Source organism: Mirounga leonina, unplaced genomic scaffold (genome assembly GCF_011800145.1).
Source record: "Mirounga leonina isolate KUSES-001 unplaced genomic scaffold, KU_Mleo_1.0 Mir_201, whole genome shotgun sequence".
Taxonomy (NCBI): domain Eukaryota; kingdom Metazoa; phylum Chordata; class Mammalia; order Carnivora; family Phocidae; genus Mirounga; species Mirounga leonina.
The window spans coordinates 13214102-13231471 of record NW_023270504.1 but is presented as its reverse complement, the minus strand read 5'-3'; the positions used below and the strand labels follow the sequence as shown (position 1 = coordinate 13231471).

General features: G+C 34.8%; 1 protein-coding gene across 1 annotated transcript in view; it reads left to right on the top strand.

Annotated features, from left to right (window-relative positions):
- The window catches only part of SLCO1C1 (solute carrier organic anion transporter family member 1C1), a 71454-nt gene that overhangs the window by 12550 nt on the left and 41534 nt on the right, over nucleotides 1–17370 (top strand). Inside the window, exons 6-8 of the mRNA XM_035028119.1 lie at nucleotides 2350–2504; nucleotides 3047–3188; nucleotides 11484–11616. Coding sequence (XP_034884010.1) covers nucleotides 2376–2504; nucleotides 3047–3188; nucleotides 11484–11616 — 404 coding nt within the window. The 5' untranslated portion in view covers nucleotides 2350–2375. The remainder of the gene's footprint in view (nucleotides 1–2349; nucleotides 2505–3046; nucleotides 3189–11483; nucleotides 11617–17370) is intronic.

Sequence of the window (17370 nt, the reverse complement as noted above, 5' to 3'; positions counted from 1 at the left end):
ATTATTATTTATTATTATTATTAGCAGTGGGTCTCTAGCAGTTTAATTAAAGGTACTCAGTAGTCTTTTAGTTAGAAACCTATTTAACATTGCATAACCCAGTGTTTCTCAAACTCCCTTTTCATTGTTCTGACAAAATATTGTTCTGGACAACTAGTTTCAGTGACTCAGTGAATGTACAACGTTGGCCATAGGTATTAGAGAGATGGTAAAGAAGAATTTCTACGTCCTTAGTTTCTTAGAATTTGTTTTTTTAAAAATCAGGAATGGATGTTGAATTTTATCACCTGATGTTTTGCATCTGAGATTTTATTATTTTTTACTTCGAATTCCTTTTTTTTTTCCAGCTTACTGAGATGTGATTGACAAATAAAGATTATATAAATTCATGTCACACAATGTGATGTTTTGATATACCTCTATAACATGTTGAATTTTTAATGTGATGATTTAGGTGAATAAAGTTCCTAATATTAATTGTTACATTTTAAACTAGATCTTAGTTCAAGAATATAAATTCATTTGGATTTGCTAGTATTTTATTTAAAATTTTAGCATCTCTAAATTTCATATGAAGTGTTTTTCTTATACTATCTTAATGAGATTTTGTTATCAAAATAATTGTGACTTTTTAAAATGAATAGAGATTTTTATCATGTTTCAGTTACCTACTATTTTCTCCTTGAAGGATATCCCTTGATAAAGCACTCCTGTTACATCATCTATCCTTACTAGTTTTGTTTAGGGGATCATTTTAAGAGTATTTTTGTTAATGTCTTCCTTGGCTATTTTTCTCTTCTGGTCTGTATTAATACAGGTAATTAATATTTGCTAGAAAACTATCTATTTGGTTGAGACTTTAAAGTTATTTCTATATATTGTGCATAATTTTTATGTTTTATACTTTTAAACATCTGTGTTTAGAGCTCACTAATATTATATTCTGTGTCTTTGTCTTTTGATCTCGCTTAGCATTTTCTGCTCTTTGCTTACTTTAGTTCTTTGGTTTTTAACTTTTTTCTATTTCATTTGACTCTCTTTTGCCCATTTTTTAAAAGTTAAATTTATGTATCAAATAATCTAAAAATCAAATAATCTAAAAAAAATTTTTTTTTTTAAACAGGCCCTTGCTATACCCTTCTCAACTCATTTGCTACTCCCTGGAGGAATCTCCTCCACTTTTAATTGTTCAGGTCTTTCTTTTGATATTTAGTTAAATATTTCAAAATAAATTGATTTTTCAGTTTTGAGAAATTATCTATGAATTCAAACTGTGAAGGATGAGGTATAGTAAACACAGAATAAGAATTACATAAAGTCAAAAAAAAAAGGATTACATAAAGTCAAGGCAGATAGGCAGAATAAGCCTAAGTTACTACCACAGTACATTAAATTTTACTCGTAATGTTATTCCTTTAATTAGTGTGATAAAAATATAGGAGATTTCTATTAACATGCAAATGTATCATTTGATAAATATTAGGGTGATCCAGAAGTTATTTTGTTTTCTAATCTCTTCACTTACATTACTTTTTCAGGCAGGCACTGAGCCATGCAAAACCCTAAAGAAGTAGGCCATGGGACATGTAAATACTGATATGAATAGGGAGAAAATAGGTTCAGAGTATGTGGATCTGTCCAGGGCTTGGTAAGGATGGGCGGATGGGAAATTAAACATAGGAAGGGAGGCCATCTTTCTTACTTCAAGGCAGGTTAAAGTAATTTTTGCCTGAATTAAATGTAAGTCTGTGGCACAAATCGTGCTGCTTCCATATCTGTCAAACTAAAATGATACATAAATTGGTCCTCTTCTTTTTTTGCCATAATTTATACCTTTCTTTGGATGCTGCACACCTATAGGAATTGCAGTGTGCTACAGGGATCTACAATGGGCATCAGTCTTTTCTACCCATTCTGTTAGGATAGATTTAAAGGCTTTAATGACAATTTTCATGAATCAATATTCAAATGTTTGAATTCCTCTTCCTTTCCTGCTTGCTTCTAGTTTAAGCTGGCAAGACCACAAAGTTAGCAAAATTCTGCCTCATTATTTATTCCAAAAGCAACATTTAAACTTATTCTTTGCCATAATGAGGTTTAAGCTGTAGGGATTGGGAAAGAATGCTGGCTAGAGAGTCCCCATAGCTGGATTAGTTAATCAAATATACTGGTCAATTTTAATTGAAAAACTTTGCCAACTTACTGTGGTAAAATAAGGTAGTTTCACATCAGATCATGTCCCCAGCATCATGATCTACTGTGAAATAAAAACATTATTTAATAAATGGTGGATTCAAATTAATTTTTGTTTTTGTTTTTATTTTTTACTTTTGAAATCAACTTCGACAGGATCAGAGTCAAGGAATATTTTCATAATGGACACTTCATCCAAAGAAAATATCCAGTTATTCTGCAAAAGTTCAATGCAACCTGTCGGGCGATCTTCCTTTAAAACAGAATATTCTTCCTCAAAGGAGAAACAACGATGCTGTGGTAAACTGAAGGTAACAAACAATTAAATGGTAAACAAACAACCATAAGTAGTGAACAAAAGAGTAACAAAGAATTAGGTGGGAGGAAAAAAACACGAATTAGGTGGAAGCTATGTTGTTGACTCTCCATCCAGATATGTGCTATGCAATTTCATAATTCATATTTCTGTGCAATTACATATTTCCCATATGTAGCTAGAAGCAAGAATTTTTTTCCCTTTTTAAAAAGTGAACTTAGATGCAATTTATTAAAACTACACTTTACCAGACAGTGAAATCCATCTCTCCCTACCATGTAGGTTAAATTCGTAAATATTACTCCCTGGACTCATTTGAATGCACCTCTTAAACTGAAATAAGAGAGGAAAGAAACTAACATTTATTCAATTTTTACCATGTACCAGATATTATGCTAAGTATAGTTATAATATTTAATCCATAAAACATCCATATCATTCCCATTTTATAAATGAAAATTTTGACTTTATTTAGTTAAGTTTCCACTTGTGTGTCAAGCTGGAGTCAGATTAAGTGTGACTTGTCCTATTTTCCAGGTATTTTTGGGTGCCTTGTCTTTCGTCTACTTTGCCAAAGCATTGGCAGAAGGCTACCTGAAGAGCACCATCACTCAGATAGAGAGAAGGTTTGATATCCCTTCTTCAATGGTGGGAGTTATTGATGGTAGTTTTGAAATTGGTAGGTATTGCTGATGCCTGGTTTTACTTTTACATGTCTTCTAGGCATGACTAAATGACATCCTTGCTGCATTCTCTTGTCTGTTAGGATCAGAGTCTATCTGTAAATTCTTGTTGAGACAGAATTTGCTAGGACCTTATGTTAACAGTAGAGGCAATTTGTTCTTCCCAAGCAACCAACAATAAATTTCCTGCCCCAGGTGTTCAACACTATATGATTCACACAATTTAGAGTTTCCAATCAGAGTGAGAGACTTTCTTGGAGGAGAGGGTGAGGTGCTATTAGGATTTTAAGTTAGAAGTATTTAGGAAGTGTTGTTACAAGAAGAGTCCTATATCCTGACAGCCCTGTGATTCAAAATTTGGAAGAATTCAGATGGGTTCTACAAACATTTATTGTAATAATTTAAGAAGTGAAACCATAAAAGGGGTTTCTGCCCAGAGGTCAACACAGAAGAGAAAGAAATCCTATTAACGAGAACAGTAGAGCAAGGCAGGCAAGAAAAATTCTACTCTCACATGTCTTTGGGTAGCAGTTGACTATAGACTTCCTCATGGCACTTGAAAAGACCAAGTGATTTTAGTTACTGTTTTGGAAGTACTTTAAGGAGTGTAATCCCAGGTACAACTTCCTGATTTGATAAACCAGAAGGCTTTAATTCTTCACCGAAGTAAACAGAATGGTAGCCTCTGGGGTCCTTACTACCTGTTGGGACTCAAATATATGCTTTACTATATATAGTAAAATCTCTAATGACTCCAGGTTCAGCTCACTTAAACTTTCAGAAAAGTGAAGAAATATTTTTCAACTCTGCAACAATGACTTTTTAAATACATACTGTATATTTTCAGTTCTTACCCTGAATATCACAGAAAGAATGAAAAGAATGAATAGGTAACCTTTTACATTTAGGGTTTTCTTCCCAAATCCATCTGTCAGCATCCTACTAAAATGGGATTACTTAGCTCAGTGCTAATCAAATGTTAATGTGCATACAAACAACTGGGCCATCTTGAAAAAATGCAGGTGCTCATTCTTTTAGGAAGGGGAGTAAGACTGCCTTTTTACAGGCTCTCCTATGATGTGATGCTGTTAAGTAAATGGGCCATATTTTGTGCAGCAAGTTTCTAAAGCATCTGGTCATATCACTCCCTTGTGTAAATTCCCTAGATAGGCCTTGATAATTGATGTATTCCTTGATGCCTCTCCTATCTATAGCCCTAAACTGAATGAAGGTAAACTGAATCAAGGTAAGAGTGACACACTGAATCACAGGAAGAAACCAGTATGAAGAGGCAGCTGTTACAGATTGAAAGATTAAATCACATAGAAAGAAGAAGACATGAGCAGATAGAAAATTATATATCAAGTGATACTTTAATTATGGCTCACTCTAGATTATGGTATAAAAACATTTTAGAGCCAAAGTCTTACAATATGGTCCAAATTTTTCTTGGGTCCCCACGTCCTGATGCAACTTGAGAGAGTCTATATTCGATAGAGAGTACTAATATTTCACAGGAAGTGACAAAGGATCTTGAGAATAAATTCATTCTTCCAGACCATTCCAAAGATGGAAGTTATTTATTGAATTAGATACAATAAAATGTATCTAATTCAATAAATAAAAGTGGGTTTCCTGACCATAATCTTAAACTACTCCTTTTGCTTCCTTCCTTCCAGGATTCTGGACCCACTCCCACCTTTGTCTCTAGCTCTCCTTTCTTCTTTTTTTGTAGAACAATTTCATTTATCCTCTGATATCATTTGGCATTATTATCTCATGTCCACATACTGGACACTCCATTTTTCTCCCAAGTATTTTTTCATAACAAAGTCTTTCTCCAACAACAACAGAGCTGCTAAGAAAATAAAAAAAAAGTTTTCTATATCATGACCTCCTAATATTTCCAAATATTCTCTTTCAAATACTTTCCCATATATTCTTTTTTTTTTTTAAGATTTTATTTATTTATTTGAGAGAGAGAATGAGAGAAAGCACATGAGAGGGGTTAGGGTCAGAAGGAGAAGCAGACTCCCTGCTGAGCAGGGAGCCCGATGTGGGACTCGATCCTGGGACTCCAGGATCATGACCTGAGCTGAAGGCAGTCGCTTAACCAACTGAGCCACCCAGGCACCCCTTTCCCATATATTCTTATAAATATTGAAAAGTTTTGCTTTTCACATTCTAGTATTTAATCAACTTCATACAGATTTTATAAAAACTTTGTTTTTTAAAAAAATACATTATATGTTAAAAAAAAAAGAAGATAGCAGGAATGGAAGAATGAAAGGGGGGAAATCGGAGGGAGAGACAAACCAGGAGAGACTATGGACTCTGAAAAACAAACTGAGGGTTCTAGAGGGGAGGGGGGTGGGATGATGGGTTAGCCTGGTGATGGGTATTAAAGAGGGCATGTTCTGCATGGAGCACTGGGTGTTATACACAAACAATGAATCATGGAACACTACATCAAAAACTAATGATGTAATGTATGGTGATTAACATAACAATAATAAAAATATTAATGACAAAAAAAACTTTGTTTTTTAGAGTAATTTTGTGTTCACAGCAAAATTGAGTGAAAGTTACAGAGATTTTTCATATATACCCTACTCCCACAAATGCAAAGCCTCTCTCATTATCAACATCCCTCACCAGAGTGGGACATTTGTTACAGCTGATGGACCTACAATAACATTATTGTCATTCAGAGTCCATAGTTAATATTAAGGTTCACTCTTTGTGTTGTATATTCTATGAGATTGAACAAATATATAATGGTATGTATCCATTACTACAGTATCATGCAAACTACTTTCACTGCCCTAAAAATCCCTCTGCTCTGCCTATTCATCCAAACTTTCCCCTAGCCCTGGCATCCACTGATGCTTTTAATGTCTCCATAGTTTCGCCTTTTTCAGAATGTTGTATAGTTGGAATCATACAGTATGTAGCCTTTTCAGATTGGCTTCTTTCACTTAGTAATATGCATTTGGGGTTCCTGCATGTCTTTTCATAGCTGGATAGCTCATTTCTTTTTAGTGCCAGATAATAATCCATTTTCTGGATAGGCCTTCATTTACTTATCCATTCATCCACTGAAGGACATCTTGATTGTTTCAGTGTTGGCAATTATGAATAAAACTGCTATAAAATCCCTGTTCAGGTTTTTGTGTGGACATATTTTCATTTTCACCTCATTTGTGTAAATACCAAGGAGCATAACTGCTGGATCATATGGGAAAAATATGTTTAGTTTTGTAAGAAACTGCTAAATTGTTTCCCAAAGTGTTTGTACGATTTTGCATTCCCATTAGCAATGAATGAGCTTCTTTTTGCTCCATGCCCTCACCAGCATTTAGTATTTTGGATTTTGGCCATTCTAATAAGTATGTAGTGGTGTCTCATTGTCATTTCAATTTGCGGTACCCTCATGTCATATGATTTTGAACGTCTTTTCATATGCTTATCTGCCACCTGTTTATCTTTTTTGGTGACCTGTTAAGTTATTTGGCCTATTTTTAAATCTCATTGTTTGTGTTCTTATTGTTGAGTTTTAAGTGTTCTTTGTATATTTTTGATAACTGTCCTTTATCTGATATGACTTATGCAAATATTTTCTCTCAGTCTGTGGCTTTCTTTTCATTCTTTTGACAGTATCTGTCACAGAAAAGAAATTTTTAATTTTAATGAAGTCCAGCTTATCCAATTTTTTTTGGTCACTGATTCTGCTTTTGGTATTGCATCTAAAAAGTCATCACCAAACCTAAGGTCATCTAGGTTTTCTCCTAAGTTATCTTCTAGAAGTGTTACAGTGTTGCATTTTAAATTTAGGTCTGTGATCTCTTTGCCTTTATTTTTGTGAAGAGTGTAAGGTCCATGTCTAACTTCATTTTTTTTGCATGAGGATGTCCAGTTGTTCCAGCACCATTTGTTGAAAAGATTATGTTTGCTCTATCTTATTACATTTGCTCCTTTGTCAAAGATCAGTTAACTATATTTAAGTAGGTCTGTTTCTGGGCTATAAATTCTATTCCATTGATCTATTTGTCTATTCTTTCACCACTGTTATACTGTCTTGATTAATGTGGCTTTACAGTATGTCTTGAAGTTCGGTAATGTCGATCCTTTAACTTTGTTTTTCTTCAGTATTGTGTTGATTATTCTGGGTCTTTTGCCTCTCCAGTTTGTCAGCTTAGAAACCATTTTGTCAGTATCCACAACATAATTTCCTGTGATTTTGGCTGAGACTGCATTGAATCTATAGAACAAGTTGGATAGAACTGGCATCTTGACAATACTGTCTTCCTATTCATGAACATGGAATGTATCTCCATTTATCTAGTTTTTCTTTGATTTCTTTCATCAGAGTTTTATAGTTTCTCTCATGTAGATCTTGTACATATTTTATTAGATTTATACCTAAATATATCATTTTGGGGAATGATAAAGTAAATGCTTTTTCAATTCCATTTGTTCATTGCTGGTATGTAGAAAAGCAGTTTACTTTTGTATATTAACCTTGCATCTTGCAACATACTATAATCATTTATTAGTTTCAGGAGTTCCTTTGTCAGTTCTTTTGGATTTTTTATATAGATGACCATATCTTCTGGGAGCAAAGACAGTTTTATTTTTTCCTTCCCAGACTGTGTACTTTTACTTGTTTTTCTTGTCCTATTATATTTAGTAGAACTCCCAGTACAATGAAAAGTAATGGAGAGAGGGGACATTCTTACTTTGTACCTGATCTTAGTAGGAAGCTTTGAGTTTATCATCATTAAGTATGATGTTAACTGTATGTTTTTGTAGAAGTTCTTTAACAAGTTGAGGAAATTTGTCTCTCTTCTGCATTTACTGAGTTTTTATCATGAATGGTTGTTGGATTTTGGTCAAATGCTTTTTCTACATCTATTGATATGAGCATGTGATTTTTCTTCTTTGGCCTGTTGATGTGCTGGATTATATTAATTAATTTTCTAATGTTTAACTGGCCTTGTATACCTGGGATAAACCCCACTTGGTCATGGTGTCTAATTCTATATATTGTTGAATATGACTTAATATTTTGTTGAGGATTTTTACACCTGTGTTCATGAGAGATATTGATTTATAGGGATTTTTTTTTTGTCTGGTTTTGGTATTAGGGTAATGCTGGCCTCATAGAAATGATTTAGAAAATTTCCCCTCTGCTTCTGTTTTTCAAAAAAGATTATAGAGAATTGGTATAATTTCTTCATTAACTGCTGGGTCAAATTCACCAGTGAATATTTCTGGGCCTGGTGCTTTCTGTTTTAGAAGGCTACTGATTATTGGTTCAACTTCTATAATAGATATAGGCCTGTTCATATTGTCTATTAATTCTTAGATTTGGCAGATTGTGTCTTTTAAGTAGTTGGTCCATTTTATTTAGGTTATCAGATTTGTAAGCATAGAGATGTTCATAGTACTCCTTTATTATCCTTTTTATGTCCATAAAATTTATAGTGATGTCTCCCCTTTCATTTCTGGTATTAGTAATTAGTATCTTCTCTCTTTTTTTTTTTTTTCTTTTCTTTCTTGGTGAGCATGACTAGAGGCTTATTGATTTCATTGATCTTTTCAAAGAATCACCTTTGGTTTTGCTGATTTTCTCTTCTGAGTTTCTGTTTTCAATTTCATTTATTTCTGCTCTAATTTTATTATGTCTTTTCTTCTACCTACTTTAGATTTAATTGGCTCTTCTTTTTCTGGTTTCCTGGGTAGAAACTTAGATAACTGATTTTAGATTTTTCTTCTTTCCTAATATATGTATTCAATGAAATGAATTTCCCTCTAATCATTGCTTTTACAGTAATAGTTTTTTTTTTTGTTACAATTCCTATTTAGTAATTCCTGGAATATTGGAACAATATTAATATCTAATGTTATCTGTATGCAGCAACCTTGCTGAATTTGTGTTAATTTTTTTTTTAATTTGAGTATAGTTGACACAAAATGTTACATTAGTTTCAGGTGTACAACTTAGTGATTTGACAAGTTTATAATTTATGCTATGTTCACCACAAGTGTAGTTACCATCTATTCCATCACATCACTATTACAGTATCATTAACTGTATTCCTTATGCTGTGCCTTTTATTCCCATGACTTATTCATTCCATAATTTGGTAGCCTGTATCTCCCTCTCTCCTTCACGCATTTTGCCCAACCATTCCTACCTTCTGGCAACCTTCAGTTTGTTCTCTGTATTTAAAGTTCTGATTCTGCTTTTTTTTATTCATTTGTTTTTTTAAAATTCAACTTATAAGTGGAATCATATGGTATTTGTCTTTCTCAGTCTAACTTATTTCACTTACAGGTTTACCCATGTTGTCCCAAGTGGCATGATCTCATCCCTTTTTATGGCTGCATAATATTCCTCTGTGTGTGGTGGGGGGGCGTGCATGCACATGTGTATGTACACACCTCCTCTTTGTTATCTGTTCATTTATGATAATAGAATTGATTTTTGATATCCAATTTAATTTTTTAAAGATTATCACCATTAATTTTCTATGTGTATCTTCTGAGAACTCAGAAGGGATACTAAGTAAAGAAAGAAAAAACTCTATAGATATCACAGACACTGAAGTGGTATTATGTGGTCTTTGGCATACCCACTAATGTAACACAGAAACAGCCTGAAACATGAGTCTTTTATTGTGAGGTGTTGGTGGTGTGCAAGTTGGGCAGGGTAGGTGATGTTGGTTGCAGGGATACATTATAAACTGAAGGTCAGCTTTCACTGTATTTTATTAATTGTGACACATTAACAAAAGTATAGACATAATTGTCAATGTAATATACAAAATTTCTTCTAAATGCTTAAATATCAAATGAAAAATCTCATATTCAAGGTTTTTTTTTCCTTGTGAAAATTAAAAGAAGCTTAATTCTTTCTGGAACCATAAAATCTAGAGCCACTATGCAAGCTAATTTTCTCGCTGTCATTATTGTCCTCAAGGCTATAAAAATTGCTGCTCTTTTTGCACTTGACTAAAGCTGGCAATGTGAACAAACAGTAGTAAATTAGATGATTGCTTACAGATGTAAGCAAACATACTCTTGCTAGAAAATTAGAAACATTGAAGAGAGCTTCAAAGCAACACTACCCATCAGCCATCACAGTCAATTGCTGGGGAGTTGCTAAGTTCTTACTCTACCTAGCACTGCAGTTTTTAAAAACTTCCAAATGCAAAGAGCTGAAACTTTAAAAGCCCTTTGAAATCTAAGATCCTAAACAATGTTTATCAAAGCATGTTCCTGGAACCATCTCCATCAGCACATTTGAGCTTACAAATGCAGATTTCTTGGCCTACCCCTAGATCCATGGAATGAGAAACTGTTGGGAGCTTCCAAGATTTTAAAACTTTTAAGGTTTCTGTTTTCCTCACCACCTTCTTCCAGTATTTTTGTATACAGCAAAATATGAGGATGTTTTCCCTAAAGCACATTTAGTCACTCATCACCATCACCGACTAAAAGTAATTTATCATATGCTTCTCTAGAGACTTTTTATAAAAATGTAATTTCCACCTTCAAAAAAATTTCTTCAATTATTCTTTTAAAAGATGGGTACATTTTATAGAATTTTTGTATTTCATAAATTTGGATTATAAGTAAACATTGAGATTATATAACTGGTATATTCCTGAAGTTTGCTTATGTGAAGTAATTTTTACCTCTGTTTTGAGTCTTTTTGTAAAAAGCATGTAACAAATTGTAAAGTATTTTAGTATTAATATGAATTTCATAATTTGATTTAATAAAGTGAGGTATAGTTGTGTTTGCTTTTCTTTTTCTATGAGGAATATCTGCTAAAACAAGAATATTGTAACGTATGTTTCAAGAGCAAATGGGAAACTGATAAAAACTTTAATAGAAAATATTAATGAATGAAGAAAGTAATAAAGTTCACTTCAAAATCACTAAGGAAAACTTAAGAGAGCAATAAAGGAACCCTTCTACAATTTGATTTACTTATAAAACACTTTAAAAGGACAAATAATTAGGGTGGATGAAATTGAGGTAGTAGTGTTCATAATTAAGGTATTTTGATAAATGGATAATTGAAGTAATGAGTATGCAGACAATTTCAACAGTCATCTTAGATTAAAGCAAAGAAAGACAAAGGATGGGAAAGATGGTAGGGAGACAGTTTAGTTACAACAAAACATTGCCGGACCTGCTATAGACATTCGTTAATTTAGTTATGCTGATGACTTTTTCTAAGTTATCTAACTGATGAACATTTTATTCTTCACCCCAAGGGAATCTCTTAGTTATAATGTTTGTAAGCTACTTTGGAGCCAAACTTCACAGGCCAAAAATAATCGGAACAGGGTGCCTAATCATGGGAGTTGGAACAATGCTCATTGGATTGCCTCAGTTCTTCATGCAGCAGTAAGTCTAAAGCAATTATCTTTTCTTGCTTTCACCAACTGTATTCCTCCCTTTTTATAATTGCAATTAATTATTTAAATTTAAGAAAATGACACACAGCTTAAAGTGTAATAATTATATCTCATTTTTGCTACATCTCCTTTGGGTAAAATTTCAGAATACTTACACTTTTACTTATAATTCAATAATCTATAAAAAATTGTTTTGATAGGCTATTGTCGATGTCAGCAAAAATTAAAGGGAAATTTTCACTAGATGTTTTCCTTCAAATAATTTATCTGTGGTGGTAAAATAAGTAAGAAATTAACATTGTGGTAAATATCAAATGGATGTCAAATGGGTAATGAATGAATGCTACTGACAATGTGCTGGATAACTTGACTGGCAGATTATTGACTTAAGGATATATTATCAATTCAAATAGATATTCAGTGTCCACATACCATCTCATAGAATTTTCTCAATAGACGTAGGGTGTGTGTATTCTTTAACCCTAAAGTCTATTTTTGGTGCTTCTGCTAATACTTTTGTTAGTATTTGCATACAACTTCAGTAGTTCCGAAGGTTTTCATCATTATTATATCATTTTACCTTTACCTGTGAGGTAGAAGAGCATTGTTTATCTTTTTATTTCAGAGTTTGGTGACTTTCTCAAGGTTATTATAGAACTGGAATCCTAAAACAGGTATTCTGACTTCTTCATGCATATTCATGTTGCCTTCCTTGTCCATGGTTACCTGTTGCCAGCTGAGAGAAGTGACTACCTAGAGGTTTTGAAGCAAGAAAATTGTAAAAATTATATATCAAATCATATTTTGCTTATTGCCCACTCCAGATCATTACATCATGACATTTTAGAGCTGGAGAGACATCAGTATGATATGGTCCAAACTTTTTTTTGGAATCCCAAGTTACTTATATAGACAGATTTTTACCTCCGTGGTCAATCTATAAAGGTAGTACACAGAATCCTCTGTGTGGGATCTTTTCTACCTATTTGGATGGTTTCCCTGGCCCCTTTATTTTTACTTGGAGAGAGATTTTAGAACTTCTGCCTGCTCTTTGGATGCCTATCCCACCTCCTTTCCACAGGGCAAAAGTTTTCCTTAGATCACTGAGGTTCTGCAGAGGTGCTGTACAGAGCCAATGGATAAGGAGGAGGCAAAGGAGAAGGCTGAGGACTGAGGAAATGGGTCTTCACTCTGCCTAATCCCTGCTTGATCAAGAGCCGTGCTGCTATTATCTGTTCTAGTCACTGAGCCCTCATGCAACAGTTTGCTCAGTGAGGTAAAAAGAATTCCATTACTAAAAAAATTAGCATCTGAAAGTAGTTGCAGAGGATAAATAAATCCTTGACTCTTGGCATAACTCATTCTGCAGTGGATCAATAGCTTTTCTGTATGACCTTGGGTGTGTTATTTAACCTTTCTAGGCCTCAGTTGATGCATCCTAAAGATAGGTATTATAGGTATTAAAAATAATACCTAGCTTATAATAGCATTGCATATATTAAATGACACAGCTAAAATGCTTACACAGTTTCCTGATATAACTAGTAGCTGTGTCATTATTGTTAAGTTTTGCTATCAGTCCTCCTTAGATAATTAAGCCACCTGGTTTTAACCAGAGACCAGCCATGGTTTGTCTTAAAGGTGTTGCATTCAGATTAATAATTTTGTTACTTCAAGTTAATGACAAATATAAAATACTAGTACAAGAAAATCAGAAGACCAGACAGGCAGCCAGGTTAGGGCTATCAAGGATGCCAAAGAGTCAAAGACAGATTCTTATATACTACCTTTATATATGTTTAAATTGTATTTGTTTATTCATTATTTAGTGTCTGTCATTCTCCTGGAACTGTGCCATGTAATGGGGCTAGTTTTGTGGGAAAAAATTGAAATAAACAAAAATATATATGTACAGTTCTTTACCTATGAAATTTACTGTCTACTGAGGATTACTGTAATAACTTCTTTTCAACTTTTCATAGCATGAACTGGGGACTTGTCCAAAATGTCTTTTTGATTTCTGAAAGACTACTATACTCTGTCTGCCTAGAAGAAATACGTTTAATGTCCAACAAAACATAATATTTACCATGGATATCAATTATTGAGGGCCTACCCCCAACTGTGTTTAGCTTTATATGTGTTAGCTCATCTGATTCATGAATTTAACAAATACATATTGGTCATTGTTCTAGGTAATGGGGATAGAGGGGAGACAAAAATCTCTGCTCTCGTGGATCTTATGGGGAGGAGACAGATAATAAACAAGTAAATAATGATATAATATGCCAGGTAATGTTAAGTCCTATAGAGAAAAATAACTTTCTGAAGACACATGAAGAGTATGTTGTGGGGAGGGAGGATTGCAGTTTAAGGTAGGGTTGTCAGGGGATGGCTCACCAAGATGACAACAGTTGGGAAAGACTGAAGGAGATGAAGGGGAGAGCCTTGCAGATAACTGGGGAAGAGAGATTTTTGTGCTGACTGAATGACAAATGTAAAGTTCCTGCTGCAAGAGGGAGTCTGGCATGTGGATGAACTGCAGGGAGGCCAGGCCTCTGTGGCTGAAGTGGAATGAGAAGGGGAAAATTGAAAGGGGAAAAGGAGAAGCCATCAAGGCTGTTTCTCAAACTTTGATGGACATTTGTGTGACCTGAGGCTCTTGGTAGAACGTAGATTCTGATTTAGTAGCTCTCCCATAGAGTTTGGTTTCAGCTGATGCTGCTGGTCTGCAGACCTCACCTTGAGCTGTAAGGTTGCAAACAATGGCAATGACTTCAGCTTCTTTTTGGAATGAGATGGGAAGCCAGTGGAGAGCTTTGAGCAGAATGACATGACCTCACTTACACTTTTTTAAGGGTCATGCAGACTGCTGCTTGAAAAAATGTCTGGTGGAGGAAACTTGGGAGTAGGGAGACTATTTAGGAGACTATTGTATCAGAGTCAAGATTGTGTCTGAGTTTGAATCCAGGTCAGAACTAAAATCCCTGATTTAAAAACATTTAAACCACTGGTCCCCTGTTCAATTACTTTTCTGTCTCTTTATCCAACATAGCGTAAATAGGCATAGATTACATGGATATCGCTATTTTACCAGTAAGAAGATTGAAATTTGAAGAGGTTGATTTTTGTAGAGTGTCATATATAGTAATTAGTGACAAAGGAGATACTTGCATAAAATTCCACTTATTCAAAATCTCAATGATTGTTATGCTTACACAGTTGCATTTTAATAGAATGAATTGAGAAAGCTCACATAATTTAAAAATTTCAAAGTACTGCATAATCATTACTGATACTCATTTTAAGAGCCTTGAGGCACTATAACAGTCTGTATTATGTTTATCATGATTTTAATGCCAAATATTCTCCTGTATAGCTAAGAACTGAAAAACAGTTATCCTCAGTAAGTGCTTCTTAACCTATTTTGGTCAGAGAACCATTTGATAAATGTAACAAAAACTATAAACTTCTTCCCTTAGATACTAACATACTACAAAAATGTTCTTTTTCTTTGGGGTTCATGGAACCATTGAGGTGTAGGTTATGCAAAATTGATATAAGGTGATCCATCTATCAGTCTGAATATTTTAATAATTCAATATATCTCTTCCTTACATGGCTGAGTAGGTTGTTAATATTTAAAAATATTACTCTGATTACTAGTCTTTAGTCACATGGTACCTGAACAAAAGGAGAATCAAGATGAGGTTGTGATGTCCTTTTATTAGGTACTGCTTCCCTGAGGATGCAGTGGAGCAGAGAATTTGGCCCATGAAGGATAATTTGAGAGGGGGTGTGGCTGGGGAACTGAGAATTATCACAGTGCTACCATTCAGCATGGCTCTTCTATCCAGTTGTTACTGTAACCATACATTCAGAGGAAAGGTGGAATTAGAAATAACTTAGAGCCAGATCAATAAACTGTAGAGGAAAGCAATGCCATCCAGATAAATGGATCAAAACCCCCACATATCAAAGGAGAGGAAGATGGAGGCAAAGTAGGAAGACCCTAGGCTTGCCTCATCCCATGAACACCACTAGATAACTGTCAAATCATCCTAAATACTCCAGAAATTGACCTGAAAACTGACAGAACAAACTCCACAACTAAAGGGAGAGAAGAGTCACACTGAAGAAAGTAGGAAGTGTAGAGACCTGGTTTAGGGAAGAGACAGATCAGATTGCAGGTGCTGTGGAGGAGAGGGAGATGTGGTCACAGAGAAGGACAAGAGAAAGAGAAGCACACAGGGGAATACACAAGGAGAACGTTTTCCCCATACCCATTGGCTTGGAAAATGAGAGGGGCTGAACTTCATGAGTTCTTGGAACCAGTGGGGCATAAAGTTTGGAGTTTTAAAGGTCAGCAAGCTTCACTGGGAGCCCAGAGGGTAATGTGCTGCTCCTGAAGGGAAGGCAGGCAAACAATCCAGGGGCATACAGCATGGAAATAGTGATCTGAAGAATGCCTAGGGCGCACAGCAGGGACATTATTTGCTCTTCTTGGAGCATGTCCCTGAGAGACAGAACTCACAGAGATACCTCTCCGAAACAAAGGAGCTGGCTGGCCATTCCCCCCACCCCCACCCCTTAGCATAAACACAGAGCCCCCTCAGGAAGCATCACAGTGCAGACACTGGCTGCCTAACTTGCTTATACCAAGCCCCACTCTGGCAGGACTGCTTTTCTCAGTCAAACTTGCCTCAGTCCCAGTCCCTTCTGGGTCCCTACCCCAGAAGACCAGCACAAACCCCTGCCCACACCACATCTCCCAAGCAGAGAGTTCTGCAGGACCTTGGTTCTGGTAGAAGCTGTGTCAAGCCTCATTTCATAAGCAGATCAGAGCACACCTAGTTAAAACTCACCACATTCAGGCCAATGTCCACCACAGGCAAGGAGAATCTCAGAAGAAAGCTCAGAGAAAACACAACAGAAAATTTATTTGAGGAAATAATGGCTGAAAACTTCCCTAATCTGGGGAAGGAAACAGATATCCAGATCCAGGTGTTAAAGAGAACTCCCATCAAAGTCAACAAAAGCAGGCCAACACCAAGATGTATTGTAATTAAATTTGCAAAATATAGTGATAAAGAAACAAAAAGGCAGAAAGACAAAATAAGTCCTTAACTTACAAGGGAAGACCCATAAGGCTAGTTGCAGATTTCTCAACAAACTTGGCAAGTCAGAAGAGAGTGGCATGATATATTCCAAGTGCTGAATGGGAAAAATCTGCAGCCAAGAGTACTCTATCCAGCAAGACCATCATTCAGAATAAAAGGAGAAATAAAGAGTTTACCAGATAAATAAGAACTAAAGGAGTTCATGACCATTAAAGCAGCCCTTCAAGAAATATTAGGGACTCTTAGTGCAAAGGAGACCAAAAGTAACAAAGATAAGAAAAGATCAAAGATATCTCCAGAAACAATGACAAAAGAAGTGATAAATGACAATAAATACATATCTATCAATAATTACTTAGAATGTAAACAGTAAAAAGACCTAGGGTATCAGAATGTATTTTAAAAAATCCATCTATATGCTGCCTCTAAGAGAGTCATTTTAGACCTGAAGACACCTGCAGATTGAAAGTGAGGGATGGATGTCAAAAGAAAGCCAGAGTAGCAATACTTATATCGGACAAACTAGACTTTAAAACAAAGACTATAACAAGAAACAAAGAAGGGCACTATCTCATAATAAAGGGGAAAATCCAATAAGAAGATCTAACAATTGTAAATATTTA